The 17,473-nt window shown below is 39.9% G+C and overlaps 1 protein-coding gene across 1 annotated transcript in view; it reads right to left on the reverse strand.

Moving 5' to 3' along the window:
* GUCY2F (guanylate cyclase 2F, retinal) overlaps window positions 1-17,473 on the reverse strand; it is a 220,213-nt gene that overhangs the window by 55,690 nt on the left and 147,050 nt on the right. The window contains exons 11-12 of the mRNA XM_053699145.1: window positions 15,705-15,853; window positions 13,760-13,923 (exon numbers count right to left, since the gene is read on the reverse strand). Of these exons, the coding sequence (XP_053555120.1) occupies window positions 13,760-13,923; window positions 15,705-15,853 (313 nt within the window). The remainder of the gene's footprint in view (window positions 1-13,759; window positions 13,924-15,704; window positions 15,854-17,473) is intronic.

Consider the following 17,473-nt stretch of genomic DNA (forward strand, 5'->3'; position numbering starts at 1 on the left):
TAGTTACCCACAACATTTACATCATGCAGACTGCTTCCTTTCCTTGCCATATACATACTGCAATTAGAGTATTTCTAAACTGTTGCTAGGGTCCCCTCTAGGGAAGGAAATCATGAGGGGGATGCCTGGCACCTTACCGCATGACTTTCTGACACTGTCTCTAAAGTAAAGGAGCCACATATGATGCCCACCAGACCGGTACGGTTACGGTACGCTAAGTGCACACTGAAGAGGTAGGAGGGGATGGCGGGCGGGGATCTGGGGGTGGGCAGATTGCAGAGGTGATTGGCCATAAGAAGCGGCAGGCACTGACAGACTTGGAACAGAGTCAGAGAGCAGAATTTTCATAGTTTGCGCCTAAACCTTTCTTTAGTGTTCTGTTTATCTTTCATTTGATGCTCTTCCGAGCCAGGGAGCAGCTCTAGTAGGCATGAGCTTTATAATTAATGCAGTTTACATATTTTGTATGTGTGTGTCTGAGTTTTTGTGTTTGTGTGTCTGAGTGTTTATGTGTGTGTGTGTGTATATGTGTGTCTGAATGTTTTTGTGTGTGTGTGTCTGAGTGTTTTTGTGTGTGTGTGTGTCTGGGTATTTTTGTGTGTGTGTGTCTAAGTGTTTTTGTGTGTGTGTCAGAGTGTTTTGTGTGTGTGTGTCTACGTGTTTTTGTGTGTGTGTCAGAGTATTTTTGTGTGTGTGCCAGAGTGTTTTTGTGTGTGTGTGCCAGAGTGTTTTTGTGTGTGTGTCTGAGTGTTTTTGTGTGTGTGTGTGTCTGGGTGTTTTTGTGTGTGTGTGCCAGAGTGTTTTTGTGTGTGCGTCTGAGTGTTTTTGTGTGTGTGTGTGTGTGTGTCTGGGTATTTTTGTGTGTGTGTGTCTAAGTGTTTTTGTGTGTGTGTCAGAGTGTTTTGTGTGTGTGTGTGTCTAAGTGTTTTTGTGTGTGTGTCAGAGTATTTTTGTGTGTGTGCCAGAGTATTTTTGTGTGTGTGTTTTTGTGTGTGTGTTTGAGTGTTTTTGTGGGTGTGTGTCTGAGTGTTTTTGCGTGTGTGTGTGTGTGTCTAAGTGTTTTGTGTGTGTGTCTGAGTGTTTTTGTTTGTGTGTGTCTGAGTGTTTTTGTGTGTGTGTGTCTGAGTGTTTTTGTGTGTGTGTGTCTAAGTGTTTTTGTGTGTGTGTCTGAGTGTTTTTGTTTGTGTGTGTCTGAGTGTTTTTGTGTGTGTGTGTGTGTGTCAGAGTGTTTTTGTGTGTGTTTGTGCCAGAGTGTTTTTGTGTGTGTCTGAGTGTTTTTGTGTGTGTGTGTGTCTAAGTGTTTTTGTGTGTGTGTCTGAGTGTTTTTGTTTGTGTGTGTCTGAGTGTTTGTGTGTGTGTGTGTGTGTGTGTCAGAGTGTTTTTGTGTGTGTTTGTGCCAGAGTGTTTTTGTGTGTGTCTAAGTGTTTTTGTGTGTGTGTCAGAGTGTTTTTGTGTGTGTGCCAGAGTGTTTTTGTGTGTGTGTCTTGAGTGTTTTTGTGTGTGTGTCAGAGTGTTTTTGTGTGTGTTTGAGTGTTTTAGTGTGTGTGTGTCTGAGTGTTTGTGTGTGTTTTTGTGTGTGTGTCTGAGTGTGTTTCTGAGTGTTTGTGTGTGCATCTGAGTGTGTCTGAGTGTTTGTATGTGTGTGTTTTTGTGTTTGTGTGTGTCCGCTTTCTGGGGGGAGGGGGTGACACCATAACTTACCGCACCGGGTGACACCAACCCTAGTGACGCTACTGCATTAAAGGGTACATTTATGTTCAGAATATCTGTTAACCAGGGTTTAAGTATAGAATAGTAAATATAAAGTGGGCTTAGTGAAATTTAAAGTGAATACTCAGCTAACAAAAAAAAAGCGTGTTCATGCTGTGATGTAGGGAACTTAGCCAGACCTATGAGAGTGTTTAGTAGTAAGATTTTCTTATATAGAAAACAAAACAGCAATAAAACTAATTAAATACTTTTATACTGGACAATTATCTTGGGGTTATTATGCTGCCTCAACTAAATTTATTATAAAAACAGGTGTGTATGGATCCTAGCAGAGCTCTTACTTACTAACAGTTACCCACAACATTTACATCATGCAGACTGCTTCCTTTCCTTGCCATATACATACTGCAATTAGAGTATTTCTAAACTGTTGCTAGGGTCCCCTCTAGGGAAGGAAATCATGAGGGGGATGTCTGGCACCTTACCGCATGACTTTCTGACACTGTCTCTAAAGTAAAGGAGCCACATATGATGCCCACCAGACCGGTACGGTTACGGTACGCTAAGTGCACACTGAAGAGGTAGGAGGGGATGGCGGGCGGGGATCTGGGGGTGGGCAGATTGCAGAGGTGATTGGCCATAAGAAGCGGCAGGCACTGACAGACTTGGAACAGAGTCAGAGAGCAGAATTTTCATAGTTTGCGCCTAAACCTTTCTTTAGTGCTCTGTTTATCTTTCATTTGATGCTCTTCCGAGCCAGGGAGCAGCTCTAGTAGGCATGAGCTTTATAATTAATGCAGTTTACATATTTTGTATGTGTGTGTCTGAGTTTTTGTGTGTGTGTGTCTGAGTGTTTATGTGTGTGTGTGTGTATATGTGTGTCTGAATGTTTTTGTGTGTGTGTGTGTGTGTCTGAGTGTTTTTGTGCGTGTGTGTGTCTGGGTATTTTTGTGTGTGTGTGTCTAAGTGTTTTTGTGTGTGTGTCAGAGTGTTTTGTGTGTGTGTGTGTCTAAGTGTTTTTGTGTGTGTGTCAGAGTATTTTTGTGTGTGTGCCAGAGTGTTTTTGTGTGTGTGTGCCAGAGTGTTTTTGTGTGTGTGTCTGAGTGTTTTTGTGTGTGTGTGTGTCTGGGTGTTTTTGTGTGTGTGTGCCAGAGTGTTTTTGTGTGTGCGTCTGAGTGTTTTTGTGTGTGTGTGTGTCTGGGTATTTTTGTGTGTGTGTGTCTAAGTGTTTTTGTGTGTGTGTCAGAGTGTTTTGTGTGTGTGTGTGTCTAAGTGTTTTTGTGTGTGTGTCAGAGTATTTTTGTGTGTGTGCCAGAGTATTTTTGTGTGTGTGTTTTTGTGTGTGTGTTTGAGTGTTTTTGTGGGTGTGTGTCTGAGTGTTTTTGCGTGTGTGTGTGTGTCTAAGTGTTTTGTGTGTGTGTCTGAGTGTTTTTGTTTGTGTGTGTCTGAGTGTTTTTGTGTGTGTGTGTGTGTGTCAGAGTGTTTTTGTGTGTGTTTGTGCCAGAGTGTTTTGTGTGTGTCTGAGTGTTTTTGTGTGTGTGTGTGTGTGTGTGTAAGTGTTTTTGTGTGTGTCTAAGTGTTTTTGTGTGTGTGTCAGAGTGTTTTTGTGTGTGTGCCAGAGTGTTTTTGTGTGTGTGCCAGAGTGTTTTTGTGTGTGTCTGAGTGTTTTTGTGTGTTTGTCTGAGTGTTTTTGTGTGTGTGTATGAGTGTTTTTGTGTGTGTGTGTGTCAGAGTGTTTTTGTGTGTGTCTGAGTGTTTTAGTGTGTGTGTGTCTGAGTGTTTGTGTGTGTGTGTGTGTTTTTGTGTGTGTGTCTGAGTGTGTTTCTGAGTGTTTGTGTGTGCATCTGAGTGTGTCTGAGTGTTTTTATGTGTGTGTTTTTGTGTTTGTGTGTGTCTGCTTTCTGGGGGGAGGGGGTGACACCATAACTTACCGCACCGGGTGACACCAACCCTAGTGACGCTACTGCATTAAAGGGTACATTTATGTTCAGTATATCTGTTAACCAGGGTTTAAGTATAGAATAGTAAATATAAAGTGGGCTTAGGCTATTGACATAGATACAAATAAGGAAATGGGTGAACAATTAATGCCTTAGTGTCATCAGGATAATTATGGTACACAGCCAAATGATACTGGGTCAAACAGAGTTTCATTATAAGGTCTAGCAGAAAGCAGCTAACACACAATGGGCACGGTTTATCCAATAGGGCTTGGGGAGTCAGGACACAAAATGTGTTATATAATGGTAAGGTATAATAGCAGCCAGAAATTGACAGTATCAATTTGCAATACAAATAGTGGAATGCATATATCTTTGAATTTTAGAAAATTTGTGAAAAATTGTCTGGGTTGGGTTCTTAGCTAGAGCCTCTACAAATGACCTGCCTTGCTCAAGACTCAGCCAAAGTAAATGGATTCTACTTAAATAATAAATCATAGGTTGTTGAACTAGTAGCCAATTATGTCCCCCAGTATATCCAAAGATAGAGCATGGAACTGATCCTAAAGTAGTCAAATCTAAGGTTAAAATAAATATGTTGACTGAGCAAAGTGAAATTTAAAGTGAATACTCAGCTAACAAAAAGAAAGCGTGTTCAGGCTGTGATGTAGGGAACTTAGCCAGACCTATGAGAGTGTTTAGTAGTAAAATTTTCTTATATAGAAAACAAAACAGCAATAAAACTAATTAAATACAGGCAAGCACTGATATCTCACTGCTTGAGAACATGTTCTTATAGACACAACCTGTAACCTAATAAGCAAAATGTATGTGAAAAGGAGATTAAATGCAAAAACATGACCGTCAATCTGAGTTAAATTTGTCCACAGTAAAAGGGATAACATTGCTTAACGCATAGAACCGGTTTTCCACAGCGATTAATACCAGTAGTTGAAAAAGACATGACTAAGGATATTGATCCAAAACGTTGTCATTGTCATTTTGCTATGATGGCTTAAATAAAGATTGATTTTTTATATATGGTGGTGCTGCTATCCGCTTTTCTTTGGACTATTTATGTTTGGAGACTAAGGTGCTAGTCTTGGATAGCCTGCACACCTGCATAATTGCTAACCCTATACTAGGGATCACCCTGGTGCTGGAACCTTTCATCTAGTAGTTGAAAAAGGGGACCGGCTCAGTTAGATCAATGTCACTTAACCGATGCCCCTCCAAAAATACAGATCCCACTGATGTGCAAAGTAGCTTTTTCGCAAGAAGGGGAAATCTAAAGTGCGCTCTTGCCGACCCCCGCAGTTGTTTGCATAGGCACCATGTGTATGGAAAATCCTTCACAACATCCTTCCAGTATGCAAAGTGGGATATAGGCACCGACAATCTTAGCAAGTAGCGACGCAAGCCAAGAAGGCCAGAAGCCAACACACCCACTGCACAGTGATCATGCCGGTCCCCATACGTAATGTAGGGCAGATATTGCAAGCTGAAAAATGTCCCTGCAGTCTTTACGAGTCTAGAAGTATGGTAGGCAACCTTCTCCTCAACACTTGTTGCAAGGTCCGCATCTGGGTTAGGGGTTTCTGAAGGTATATCAATGGCAGATTCTGACAGGCATGAACAGGGGGGTATTTCTCTAGTCAGCAATATTGATGTTACCTCTCTCATCACTAAGGGACCTGGATCAGTGGAGCCGTTATCTGTTTCCCGTGAGTACGATGTACTATTTAGAGCAAGGCCATGTGGATTGGAGATAGATTTCTGCGATCGGAGAGGTTGCTCTGTTAGCTTCAATATTGCGCTTATCTCCATACAGGAAGAAAAGAGTTGATCTAGTGTTGGCAAGAATATGTCCCTTATTTCAGCTAGAATGTAGTTATCCGTACATGGATCTTTATTGCTTGGTATATCCATTGTAGAAGGTCAGGAGGTAGCACCAATTAACTTGTAGAACTATATACAACGTGGCAGCAAGAGACGCGCCACAATGCCAGAAGGCTTTGACAATTTTAAATTGCTTCTCGGCGGCCAAGGGATGTTTTGCCTTGATCCAGGAGGGTTCCCGGACACAGATATTGCCAAGGGATAGTAGGATGGCGAGATATATAGTCACTTTCTCCTGAAGGCTGTGCTGAGCCTCAGGAATCAGTGGCCATCTTAAAACGCCGCTCACCGGAAGTCATTGGTATTTTTTTAGGAAACAAGAGCTGTTTAACTTAGGGCAATGCCCTACAAAATCCCTTTTAAGGGGTGTTTTTATTTTGGGGGGGATTTTTTATTTTTATAGGGGTATTAGTTTAGGTTTAATTTTTTTTATTTTGGTTAGCTTTTTTTTTTTCTGTAATTTGAAATTTTTTATTTTTAGTAATATCACCTTTGGGGTTTGCAATTTTTTAAAAATAGACTGCCCTCTGGGTTTGTCAGAAAAAAACATAATTTATGTAAGAACTTACCTGATAAATTCATTTCTTTCATATTAGCAAGAGTCCATGAGCTAGTGACGTATGGGATATACATTCCTACCAGGAGGGGCAAAGTTTCCCAAACCTCAAAATGCCTATAAATACACCCCTCACCACACCCAAAATTCAGTTTAACGAATAGCCAAGAAGTGGGGTGATAAAAAAGTGCGAAAGCATATAAAATAAGGAATTGGAATAATTGTGCTTTATACAAAATCATAACCACCACAAAAAAAGGGCGGGCCTCATGGACTCTTGCTAATATGAAAGAAATGAATTTATCAGGTAAGTTCTTACATAAATTATGTTTTCTTTCATGTAATTAGCAAGAGTCCATGAGCTAGTGACGTATGGGATAATGACTACCCAAGATGTGGATCTTTCCACACAAGAGTCACTAGAGAGGGAGGGATAAAATAAAGACAGCCAATTCCTGCTGAAAATAATCCACACCCAAAATAAAGTTTAACGAAAAACATAAGCAGAAGATTCAAACTGAAACCGCTGCCTGAAGTACTTTTCTACCAAAAACTGCTTCAGAAGAAGAAAATACATCAAAATGGTAGAATTTAGTAAAAGAATGCAAAGAGGACCAAGTTGCTGCTTTGCAGATCTGGTCAACCGAAGCTTCATTCTTAAACGCCCAGGAAGTAGAAACTGACCTAGTAGAATGAGCTGTAATCCTATGAGGCGGAGTTTTACCCGACTCAACATAGGCAAGATGAATTAAAGATTTCAACCAAGATGCCAAAGAAATGGCAGAAGCTTTCTGGCCTTTTCTAGAACCGGAAAAGATAACAAATAGACTAGAAGTCTTACGGAAAGATTTCGTAGCTTCAACATAATATTTCAAAGCTCTAACAACATCCAAAGAATGCAACGATTTCTCCTTAGAATTCTTAGGATTAGGACATAATGAAGGAACCACAATTTCCCTACTAATGTTGTTGGAATTCACAACTTTAGGTAAAAATTCAAAAGAAGTTCGCAACACCACCTTATCCTGATGAAAAATCAGAAAAGGAGACTCACAAGAAAGAGCAGATAATTCAGAAACTCTTCTAGCAGAAGAGATGGCCAAAAGGAACAAAACTTTCCAAGAAAGTAATTTAATGTCCAATGAATGCATAGGTTCAAACGGAGAAGCTTGAAGAGCTCCCAGAACCAAATTCAAACTCCAAGGAGGAGAAATTGACTTAATGACAGGTTTTATACGTACCAAAGCTTGTACAAAACAATGAATATCAGGAAGAATAGCAATCTTTCTATGAAAAAGAACTGAAAGAGCAGAGATTTGTCCTTTCAAAGAACTTGCGGACAAACCCTTATCTAAACCATCCTGAAGAAACTGTAAAATTCTCGGTATTCTAAAAGAATGCCAAGAAAAATGATGAGAAAGACACCAAGAAATATAAGTCTTCCAGACTCTATAATATATCTCTCGAGATACAGATTTACGAGCCTGTAACATAGTAGTAATGACAGAGTCAGAGAAACCTCTTTGACCAAGAATCAAGCGTTCAATCTCCATACCTTTAAATTTAAGGATGTCAGATCCTGATGGAAAAAGGGACCTTGTGACAGAAGGTCTGGTCTTAACGGAAGAGTCCACGGTTGGCAGGAGGCCATCCGGACAAGATCCGCATACCAAAACCTGTGAGGCCATGCCGGAGCTACCAGCAGAACAAACGAGCATTCCTTCAGAATCTTGGAGATTACTCTTGGAAGAAGAACTAGAGGCGGAAAGATATAGGCAGGATGATACTTCCAAGGAAGTGATAATGCATCCACTGCCTCCGCCTGAGGATCCCGGGATCTGGACAGATACCTGGGAAGTTTCTTGTTTAGATGGGACGCCATCAGATCTATTTCTGGAAGTTCCCACATTTGAACAATCTGAAGAAATACCTCTGGGTGAAGAGACCATTCGCCCGGATGCAACGTTTGGCGACTGAGATAATCCGCTTCCCAATTGTCTATACCTGGGATATGAACCGCAGAGATTAGACAGGAGCTGGATTCCGCCCAAACCAAAATTCGAGATACTTCTTTCATAGCCAGAGGACTGTGAGTCCCTCCTTGATGATTGATGTATGCCACAGTTGTGACATTGTCTGTCTGAAAACAAATGAACGATTCTCTCTTCAGAAGAGGCCAAAACTGAAGAGCTCTGAAAATTGCACGGAGTTCCAAAATATTGATCGGAAATCTCACCTCCTGAGATTCCCAAACTCCTTGTGCTGTCAGAGATCCCCACACAGCTCCCCAACCCGAGAGACTTGCATCTGTTGAAATTACAGTCCAGGTCGGAAGCACAAAAGAAGCCCCCTGAATTAAACGATGGTGATCTGTCCACCATGTTAGAGAGTGTCGAACAATCGGTTTTAAAGATATTGTTTGAGATATCTTCGTGTAATCCTTGCACCATTGCTTCAGCATACAGAGCTGAAGAGGTCGCATGTGAAAACGAGCAAAGGGGATCGCGTCCGATGCAGCAGTCATAAGACCTAGAATTTCCATGCATAAGGCTACCGAAGGGAATGATTGTGACTGAAGGTTTCGACAAGCTGCAATCAATTTTAGACGTCTCTTGTCTGTTAAAGACAGAGTCATGGACACTGAATCCATCTGGAAACCCAGAAAGGTTACCCTTGTCTGAGGAATCAAAGAACTTTTTGGTAAATTGATCCTCCAACCATGATCTTGAAGAAACAACACAAGTCGATTTGTATGAGATTCTGCTAAATGTAAAGACTGAGCAAGTACCAAGATATCATCCAAATAAGGAAATACCACAATACCCTGTTCTCTGATTACAGACAGAAGGGCACCGAGAACCTTTGAAAAAATTCTTGGAGCTGTCGCTAGGCCAAACGGCAGAGCCACAAACTGGTAATGCTTGTCCAGAAAAGAGAATCTCAGGAACTGATAATGATCTGGATGAATCGGAATATGCAGATATGCATCCTGTAAATCTATTGTGGACATATAATTCCCTTGCTGAACAAAAGGCAAGATAGTCCTTACAGTTACCATTTTGAACGTTGGTATTCGTACATAACGATTCAATATTTTTAGATCCAGAACTGGTCTGAAGGAGTTCTCCTTCTTTGGTACAATGAAGAGATTTGAATAAAACCCCATCCCCTGTTCCAGAACTGGAACTGGCATAATTACTCCAGTCAACTCTAGATCTGAAACACATTTCAGAAATGCTTGAGCTTTTACTGGATTTACTGGGACACGGGAAAGAAAAAATCTCTTTGCAGGAGGTCTCATCTTGAAACCAATCCTGTACCCTTCCGAAACAATGTTCTGAATCCAAAGATTGTGAACAGAATTGATCCAAATTTCTTTGAAAAAACGTAACCTGCCCCCTACCAGCTGAGCTGGAATGAGGGCCGCACCTTCATGTGGACTTAGAAGCAGGCTTTGCCTTTCTAGCTGGCTTGGATTTATTCCAGACTGGAGATGGTTTCCAAACTGAAACTGCTCCTGAGGATGAAGGATCAGGCTTTTGTTCTTTGTTGAAACGAAAGGAACGAAAACGATTATTAGCCCTACTTTTACCTTTAGATTTTTTATCCTGTGGTAAAAAAGTTCCTTTCCCACCAGTAACAGTTGAAATGATGGAATCCAACTGAGAACCAAATAATTTGTTACCCTGGAAAGAAATAGAAAGTAAAGTTGATTTAGAAGCCATATCAGCATTCCAAGTTTTAAGCCATAAAGCTCTTCTAGCTAAAATAGCTAGAGACATAAACCTGACATCAACTCTGATAATATCAAAAATGGCATCACAGATAAAATTATTAGCATGCTGTAGAAGAATAATAATATCATGAGAATCACGATGTGTTACTTGTTGCGCTAAAGTTTCCAACCAAAAAGTTGAAGCTGCAGCAACATCAGCCAAAGATATAGCAGGTCTAAGAAGATTACCTGAACACAGATAAGCTTTTCTTAGAAAGGACTCAATTTTCCTATCTAGAGGATCCTTAAACGAAGTACCATCTGACGTAGGAATAGTAGTACGTTTAGCAAGGGTAGAAATAGCCCCATCAACTTTAGGGATTTTGTCCCAAAATTCCAATCTGTCAGACGGCACAGGATATAAATGCTTAAAACGTTTAGAAGGAGTAAATGAATTACCCAATTTATCCCATTCTTTGGAAATTACTGCAGAAATAGCATTAGGAACAGGAAAAACTTCTGGAATAACCACAGGAGCTTTAAATACCTTATCCAAACGTTTAGAATTAGTATCAGGAGGACCAGAATCCTCTATTTCTAAAGCAATTAGTACTTCTTTAAGTAAAGAACGAATAAATTCCATTTTAAATAAATATGAAGATTTATCAGCATCAACCTCAGAGACAGAATCCTCTGAACCAGAGGAGTCATCAGAATCAGAATGATGATGTTCATTTAAAAATTCATCTGTAGGGAGAGAAGTTTTAAAAGATTTTTTACGTTTACTAGAAGGAGAAATAACAGACATAGCCTTCTTTATGGATTCAGAAACAAAATCTCTTATATTATCAGGAACATTCTGCACCTTAGATGTTGAAGGAACTGCAACAGGCAATGGTACTTTACTAAAGGAAATATTATCTGCTTTAACAAGTTTGTCATGACAATCAATACAAACAACAGCTGGAGAAATGGCTACCAAAAGTTTACAGCAGATGCACTTAGCTTTGGTAGATTCAGTACTTGACAGCGATTTTCCTGTAGTATCTTCTGACTCAGATGCAACGTGAGACATCTTGCAATATGTAAGAGAAAAAACAACATATATATAAAGCAAAATTGATCAAATTCCTTAAATGACAGTTTCAGGAATGGGAAAAAATGCCAAGAACAAGCCTCTAGCAACCAGAAGCAATAAAAAATGAGACTTAAATAATTGAGGAGACTAAAGCGACGCCCATATTATTTGGCGCCTAAATGCTTTTGGCGCCAAAATGACGCCATATCCGGAACGCCGACATTTTTGGCGCGAAATAACGTCAAAAAATGACGTAACTTCCGGCGACACGTATGACGCCGGAAACGGAAATAGAATTTTGCGCCAAAAAAGTCCGCGCCAAAAATGACGTAATAAAAAGAGGCATTTTCAGCCCCCGCGAGCCTAATAGCCCACCGGGAAGAGTCAAATTTTTGAAGGTAAGAAAAAATGAATAAATCAAAAAATGCATTATCCCAAATATGAAACTGACTGTCTGAAAATAAGGAAAGTTGAACATTCTGAGTCAAGGCAAATAAATGTTTGAATACATATATTTAGAACTTTATAAACAAAGTGCCCAACCATAGCTTGGAGTGTCACAGAAAATAAGACTTACTTACCCCAGGACACTCATCTACATATAGCAGATAGCCAAACCAGTACTGAAACGAGAATCAGCAGAGGTAATGGTATATATAAGAGTATATCGTCGATCTGAAAAGGGAGGTAAGAGATGAATCTCTACGACCGATAACAGAGAACCTATGAAATAGACCCCGTAGAAGGAGATCACTGCATTCTAATAGGCAATACTCTTCTCACATCCCTCTGACATTCACTGCACGCTGAGAGGAAAACCGGGCTCCAACTTGCTGCGGAGCGCATATCAACGTAGAATCTAGCACAAACTTACTTCACCACCTCCATCGGAGGCAAAGTTTGTAAAACTGAATTGTGGGTGTGGTGAGGGGTGTATTTATAGGCATTTTGAGGTTTGGGAAACTTTGCCCCTCCTGGTAGGAATGTATATCCCATACGTCACTAGCTCATGGACTCTTGCTAATTACATGAAAGAAAACAATACTGCTGATTTGAATTTCAGACTAAGAGCCTAATGATCAAAAACCCGTCAGCATGGAGAAAATTACTCAAAATCTTTGGGGGCTTTATTTGAGCCGTATATTGTAATGTATTTGTCTCCTTCATATTCAGAACCCTTCATAGTGAAATAAACAGCTCTCTTTGTAAATTTGTTTGAGGGACCTCTCTGTGCTGGCAAGACTTAGATAATCTTGCCAGTAGCTTAGAACATGACATTTTGAGCCCTGAATATACAATCCTACTAGGCTGGGCATTTGGAAGATTCGGAAGGAAAGAAACAGGGAAGATGGTGGCTGCCAGACTTTCACTTTCACAAGAAGAAATACAGTTCTGAAAAAAGATGTTGCAAGCGTCTGCCTTCTGTTTCCTTTGGAATCTTCTGAATTCATTGACTAAATCCTACTTTTTTATATGGTCCTTTCATTTTGATTTTCATGTCCCTTCAAGCTACAAAGTATTAATTTATAAATATTGTTAATCATTTAATTACAAAATCTAGCAATAAAAATAAACCTAAGCATGATTTAACTCCAGTACTTCAGTATCCCTTACAGTGGCAATATCACTGTGACTGATTCACCAGTGCTCAGGCATGTAAGTCCTTTAACCCCTCAATGACTGCTGACGTACTCTGTAAGTCTGTTGTAATAGCGTTAGCCTCACCATCAGCACCAAGACCATGATATTTCTGCCGGCCTCAGACAGTGAGGCAACAACCAGGGAGGCCAGGGAAGCATGGTGTGGTTATGCACCCCTACTAGACAACCAGGTAATAATATTAATAACTAAAGCATCTGGAGAACATAGAAGAAGGAAGATATTGTGCATAGAACTACTCCTCAGAATGTACCTCTAAATGCTGCTGCTCTAGGCATAGGCCTAGTTAGCTGATGCCAAAATATAGCACATCCCTGAAGGCATTATAGTGTAATAATCTCATATAATTACCAATGTGTATCCTTTGGTAAATATAGTAAAAAAATGTACCTTTCAGAACAGTTTGTTAATATAAAGCTTTACAATGAACCTAAATAATGTTTTGTGGATTAGTGAATAAAAGGGGAAGAGGGAGGAGTATATCTATGTAATGGAGTTTGTGAGAGAAAATATATATAATCTAATGCAGGCATCCTCAAACTTGGCCCTCTAGAGGTTTTGGAACTACATTTTCCATGATGCTCAGCCAGCTGATATGCTGGCTGAGTATCATGGGAAATGTAGTTCCAAAACCTCTGGAGGGCCAATTTTGAGGATGTCTGATCTAATGGCACGCCTCATCATTTACAGAAGCTAATTATGATTGAAAGGTTTTAAAGCAGAGTTATACCACACACTACTACACACTACTACACACCCACACTACTACACACTACTACACATTACTACACACTACTACACACCCACACTACTGCACACTACTACACACCCACACTACTACACACTACTAGACACCCACACTACTACACACTACTACACACCACTACACACTACTACACACCACTACACACTACTACACACCCACACTACTACACACTACTACACACCCACACTACTACACACTACTACACACCACTACACACTACTATACACTACTACACACTACTACACATTACTACACACTACTACACACCCACACTACTACACACTACTACACACTACTACACACTACTACACACCCACACTACTACACACCCACACTACTACACACTACTACTCACCCACACTACTACACACTATTACACACCCACACTACTACAGCTGTAGTGAGACGTGTATTGCAGCTTAAACAAGTGACTTACGGAGGTAACATTTGTGTTAAGAGCTTCTCTGTTTTCTGTTTTTCTATCTCTAATTCCTCTGTTCTCTCCCTTATTAAATCTTCCAGGTTACTTGAATATTGCTCCAGCATGCGCAGCATGGAATCAATGATATTTGTCTTCTTGCCTTTATTGATGTTTTTGAACTGCAAATTTCAGAGATATTAGTATAAACATTAACATTAATAAACCATAAAAAGGAATATGAAAAAATTGATGTATAATAATAACAATAATTATAGTAATAATAAATACAAATAATAATTAATTAATAATACAATACAATATAATTGATTAATAATACAAATAATAAAATAAATAATAATAACCATAAATAAGGGCTAGTGGTTTTGAAATCAGCTCCAAAAATCTTCCCCCACAGTTACAAATATTACTGTTTTTGGCCCAAAATATTAATTTCCTTTTTTTTCTCCACACGCTAAAACATAAATACTGTAACTTATTCGGTTTTAGATTACAGCCCTTTATACAATAATAGTTCAGTAAGGCAGTGTACGTGCACTATAGTAGGAATGGCTGCTGAAACAAAAATGATTTGCAGCAGTTACTGAACTACTGATTTTTGGTCACGTGCATATAAATACTACTCTCTGTATTAATTACATTACGGGACATTAAATGCCTCATGCTTTTGTGTAAAAACTGTGCTTGTCACACGCTCACAAAAGAGACCCAAAGGTAATTCTGAATTTGAGACACAAAAACAAGAAGAGTGCAATGTCACTTTAACATTTGCACGTGACATCAGTTAAAAACAACTCTATTAGACTTTGTACTAAGCTGTATATGGTAGATGTTTTTGCATCAAAGGGACACTATACCCAAACATTTTCTTTCATGACTAAGGTAGAGAATATAATTTTAAACATTCCAATTTACTTCTATTACCTATTTTGCTTCATTCTTTAGATATACTTTAAATGAAGAAATAGCGATGCACACAGTGAACCAATCAGAGGAGGCATCTATGTGCAGCTACCAATCAGCAGCTACTAAGCATATCTAGATATGCTTTTCATCAAAGAATATCAAGAGAATGAAGCAAAATAGATAATAGAAGTAAATTAGAAAGTTGTTTATAATTGTATGCTCTGTCTAAATCATGAAATAAAAAATGTGGGTTGCATGTCCCTTTATGCTAGGCCAAAACAAAATAGATATAATGTCAATGGCAGCATAGGTTCTTCTGTTGGTGATGACCTCATGTCAATCTTAGGGGTTATTGCATCAGGGGATGTGGCAATGTCTTTAAAGAGAAAACAAGAATATGCTCTAATGTGTTAGATCATTTTATTATTGCACTATTGCTTACATATACTCATGTGTTTAACTCCTACAGGGCTGCAAAGGGGTTAAGCACGTAGACTATAGACAGCTCTAGAGCAACAGTACACTACTGGGAGCTAGCTGAACACATCTGGTGAGGCAATCTCAAGAGGCATATTTGCATAACCACCAGTTATGCATTGATGCTCTTGAGCCTACCTAAGTATGCTTTTCAACAAAGAATACCAAGAGAATAAACTCAATTTGATAAGAAGTAAATTGTAAAGTCTCTTAAAACTGCATGTTCTGTCTGAACCATGAGAGGGTAATTTTGACTTTCATGTCACTTTAAAAGCTGTACTTATGTTATCAAAGACTGGCATTATATCTGTAGTGTATTCCTCCTGTCCCTTTCATTGACAAGCATTATAGGTCAGCATCTGCTCCTGTTTCTTACCAACGCAAACTATTTGTTACCAAGTGTGAACTACTATTTTCTTGAGCTTTCTCTACTGTACTTGATCTCGCATTCCTTAAACTCCTACTTTTTTTTATCACATTTTCCAATTTAACTAAAGAGTCAGTGATTTTGCTGCCATGTACTAATTAACTTATTCTTATATTTTACCAGGATTCTTACCAAATCAAAAATGTCATCAAAGGTAGGACGTCTGTCCGGCACTTCATTCCAGCATTGCTTCATGAGCACTATGCACTCCATAGGAGCATGGTCAGGAGATACAACAGGACGGCACATGGGAGGGGGCTTCTTAATCTTCTGGATGATTTCTGGAAAGCAAAGAAGGACAGATTTTCTGTTTTTCCTGAGCTCAGACTATATAGACAATATGGGGCCAATTTATTAAGCAGTGTATGCTGCTCATTATGCTACTCCTTAACTCATCCGCCACCTCTGAGGTGGTGGACAGCAATGATCGCGATCAGATACAATCGGGATGATGTGCAGGGGGCAGCATTTAATATAAATATAACTAATTCTGAACTGCTTGGCATTTCGATTACTACTGAAGAACTCACATCTATACAACAGCAGTTTCACTTTTGCACACAATCCTTAGCAATTAAATATTTAGGAGTATATGTGTCCCCATACCTAGACAGTATGATTACATTAAACTCTGACCCACTATACTCTAACATCCTGTCTTTACTGAATTCTTGGGGGAATAAACCCTTATCGTAGATAGGCCGTTTAACACCTTGGGGTTTTGGGTGCTAGGGAGGCTTTTGGGTGCTAGGTAGTCCAATAAATATGAAGGAAATAAGATCTGATGGTCTGTTTAGGAGGTCCTTTAAAAATGATGTGGTTGTGTTGAAGGGCTCTTAAAGGGGACCTATTAGATACTAAGGAAGATGCACTGGGCATCATGAAAGAGTGGTCACTTAGGTGCTAGAGAGTGGGGGTGATATGGGCTTAATTGCACTAAAGTTTCAGGTGGTATTGGGTTAATGTGGTTGAGACAAAACCAATTTAGGTCTAGATTATGAGTAGTAGTAGCTTATAAGTAGTAGTATTATGTATATATACAGGTATAAATATATATTTGTGCAAAAACCCACCATCAGATATATTGAAACTGTCGCGCCGCTCTAGCTGTTGCAAGGGACGCGGCGCCTGCTGTTCTGCTCATTGCCTAGGGGGGAGTCGGCTCTTGTCTGCATGCGGCGGTGACGTCATCGCTGCATGCTCCCTCCGTTCTTAAACCGGTCAGGATCTCCTGTGGCGCGAATCCTGCGCCTATGTAAGTTACTCAATTGCTACCTATCACTGCCCAAGTATAGTTGTTACTTAGTGTTCTCCTGGGTGTTATTGTTTCGGTATGCTGGACTGTTATATTGTTGCTGACCTCTGCTTGTCTGACCACTCTGCCTGTTAACCCCTAAATTGCTGGATTGATATACTGCTGCTGAACTCTGCTTGTCTGACCACTCTGCCTGTTTACCCCTAAACTGCTGGATTGATATACTGCTGCTGAACTCTGCTTGTCTGACCACTCTGCCTGTTTACCCCTAAACTGCTGGATTGATATACTCGCTGAACCCTGCCTGTCTGACTACTCTGCTTGATTAACCCCTATTGCTCTGGATTGCCTCTCTGCCTGACCATCCTGGTGGTTCACCTTTGGACTGCTTTACCGTTGCCAAACCCTGCTTGCCTGACCATTCTAGTGGTTTACCTTTGGACTGCCTTACTGTTGCCAAACCCTGCCTGCCTGACCTTTCTAGTGGTTTACCCCTGAACTGACTTTTTCTGATTTCCTGTCTGTTGCCGCCGAAGACTATCCTGCCTGTGGTGAGTGCCGTTTACCTCATCTTGCAAACTTTCTCTGCTCTGGGATATTCCCTATCATTCCAGCTCAACGCCGGGATAAGAAGACTACTGGCCGA

This window comes from Bombina bombina, chromosome 1, assembly GCF_027579735.1.
Source record: "Bombina bombina isolate aBomBom1 chromosome 1, aBomBom1.pri, whole genome shotgun sequence".
NCBI classification, from domain to species: domain Eukaryota; kingdom Metazoa; phylum Chordata; class Amphibia; order Anura; family Bombinatoridae; genus Bombina; species Bombina bombina.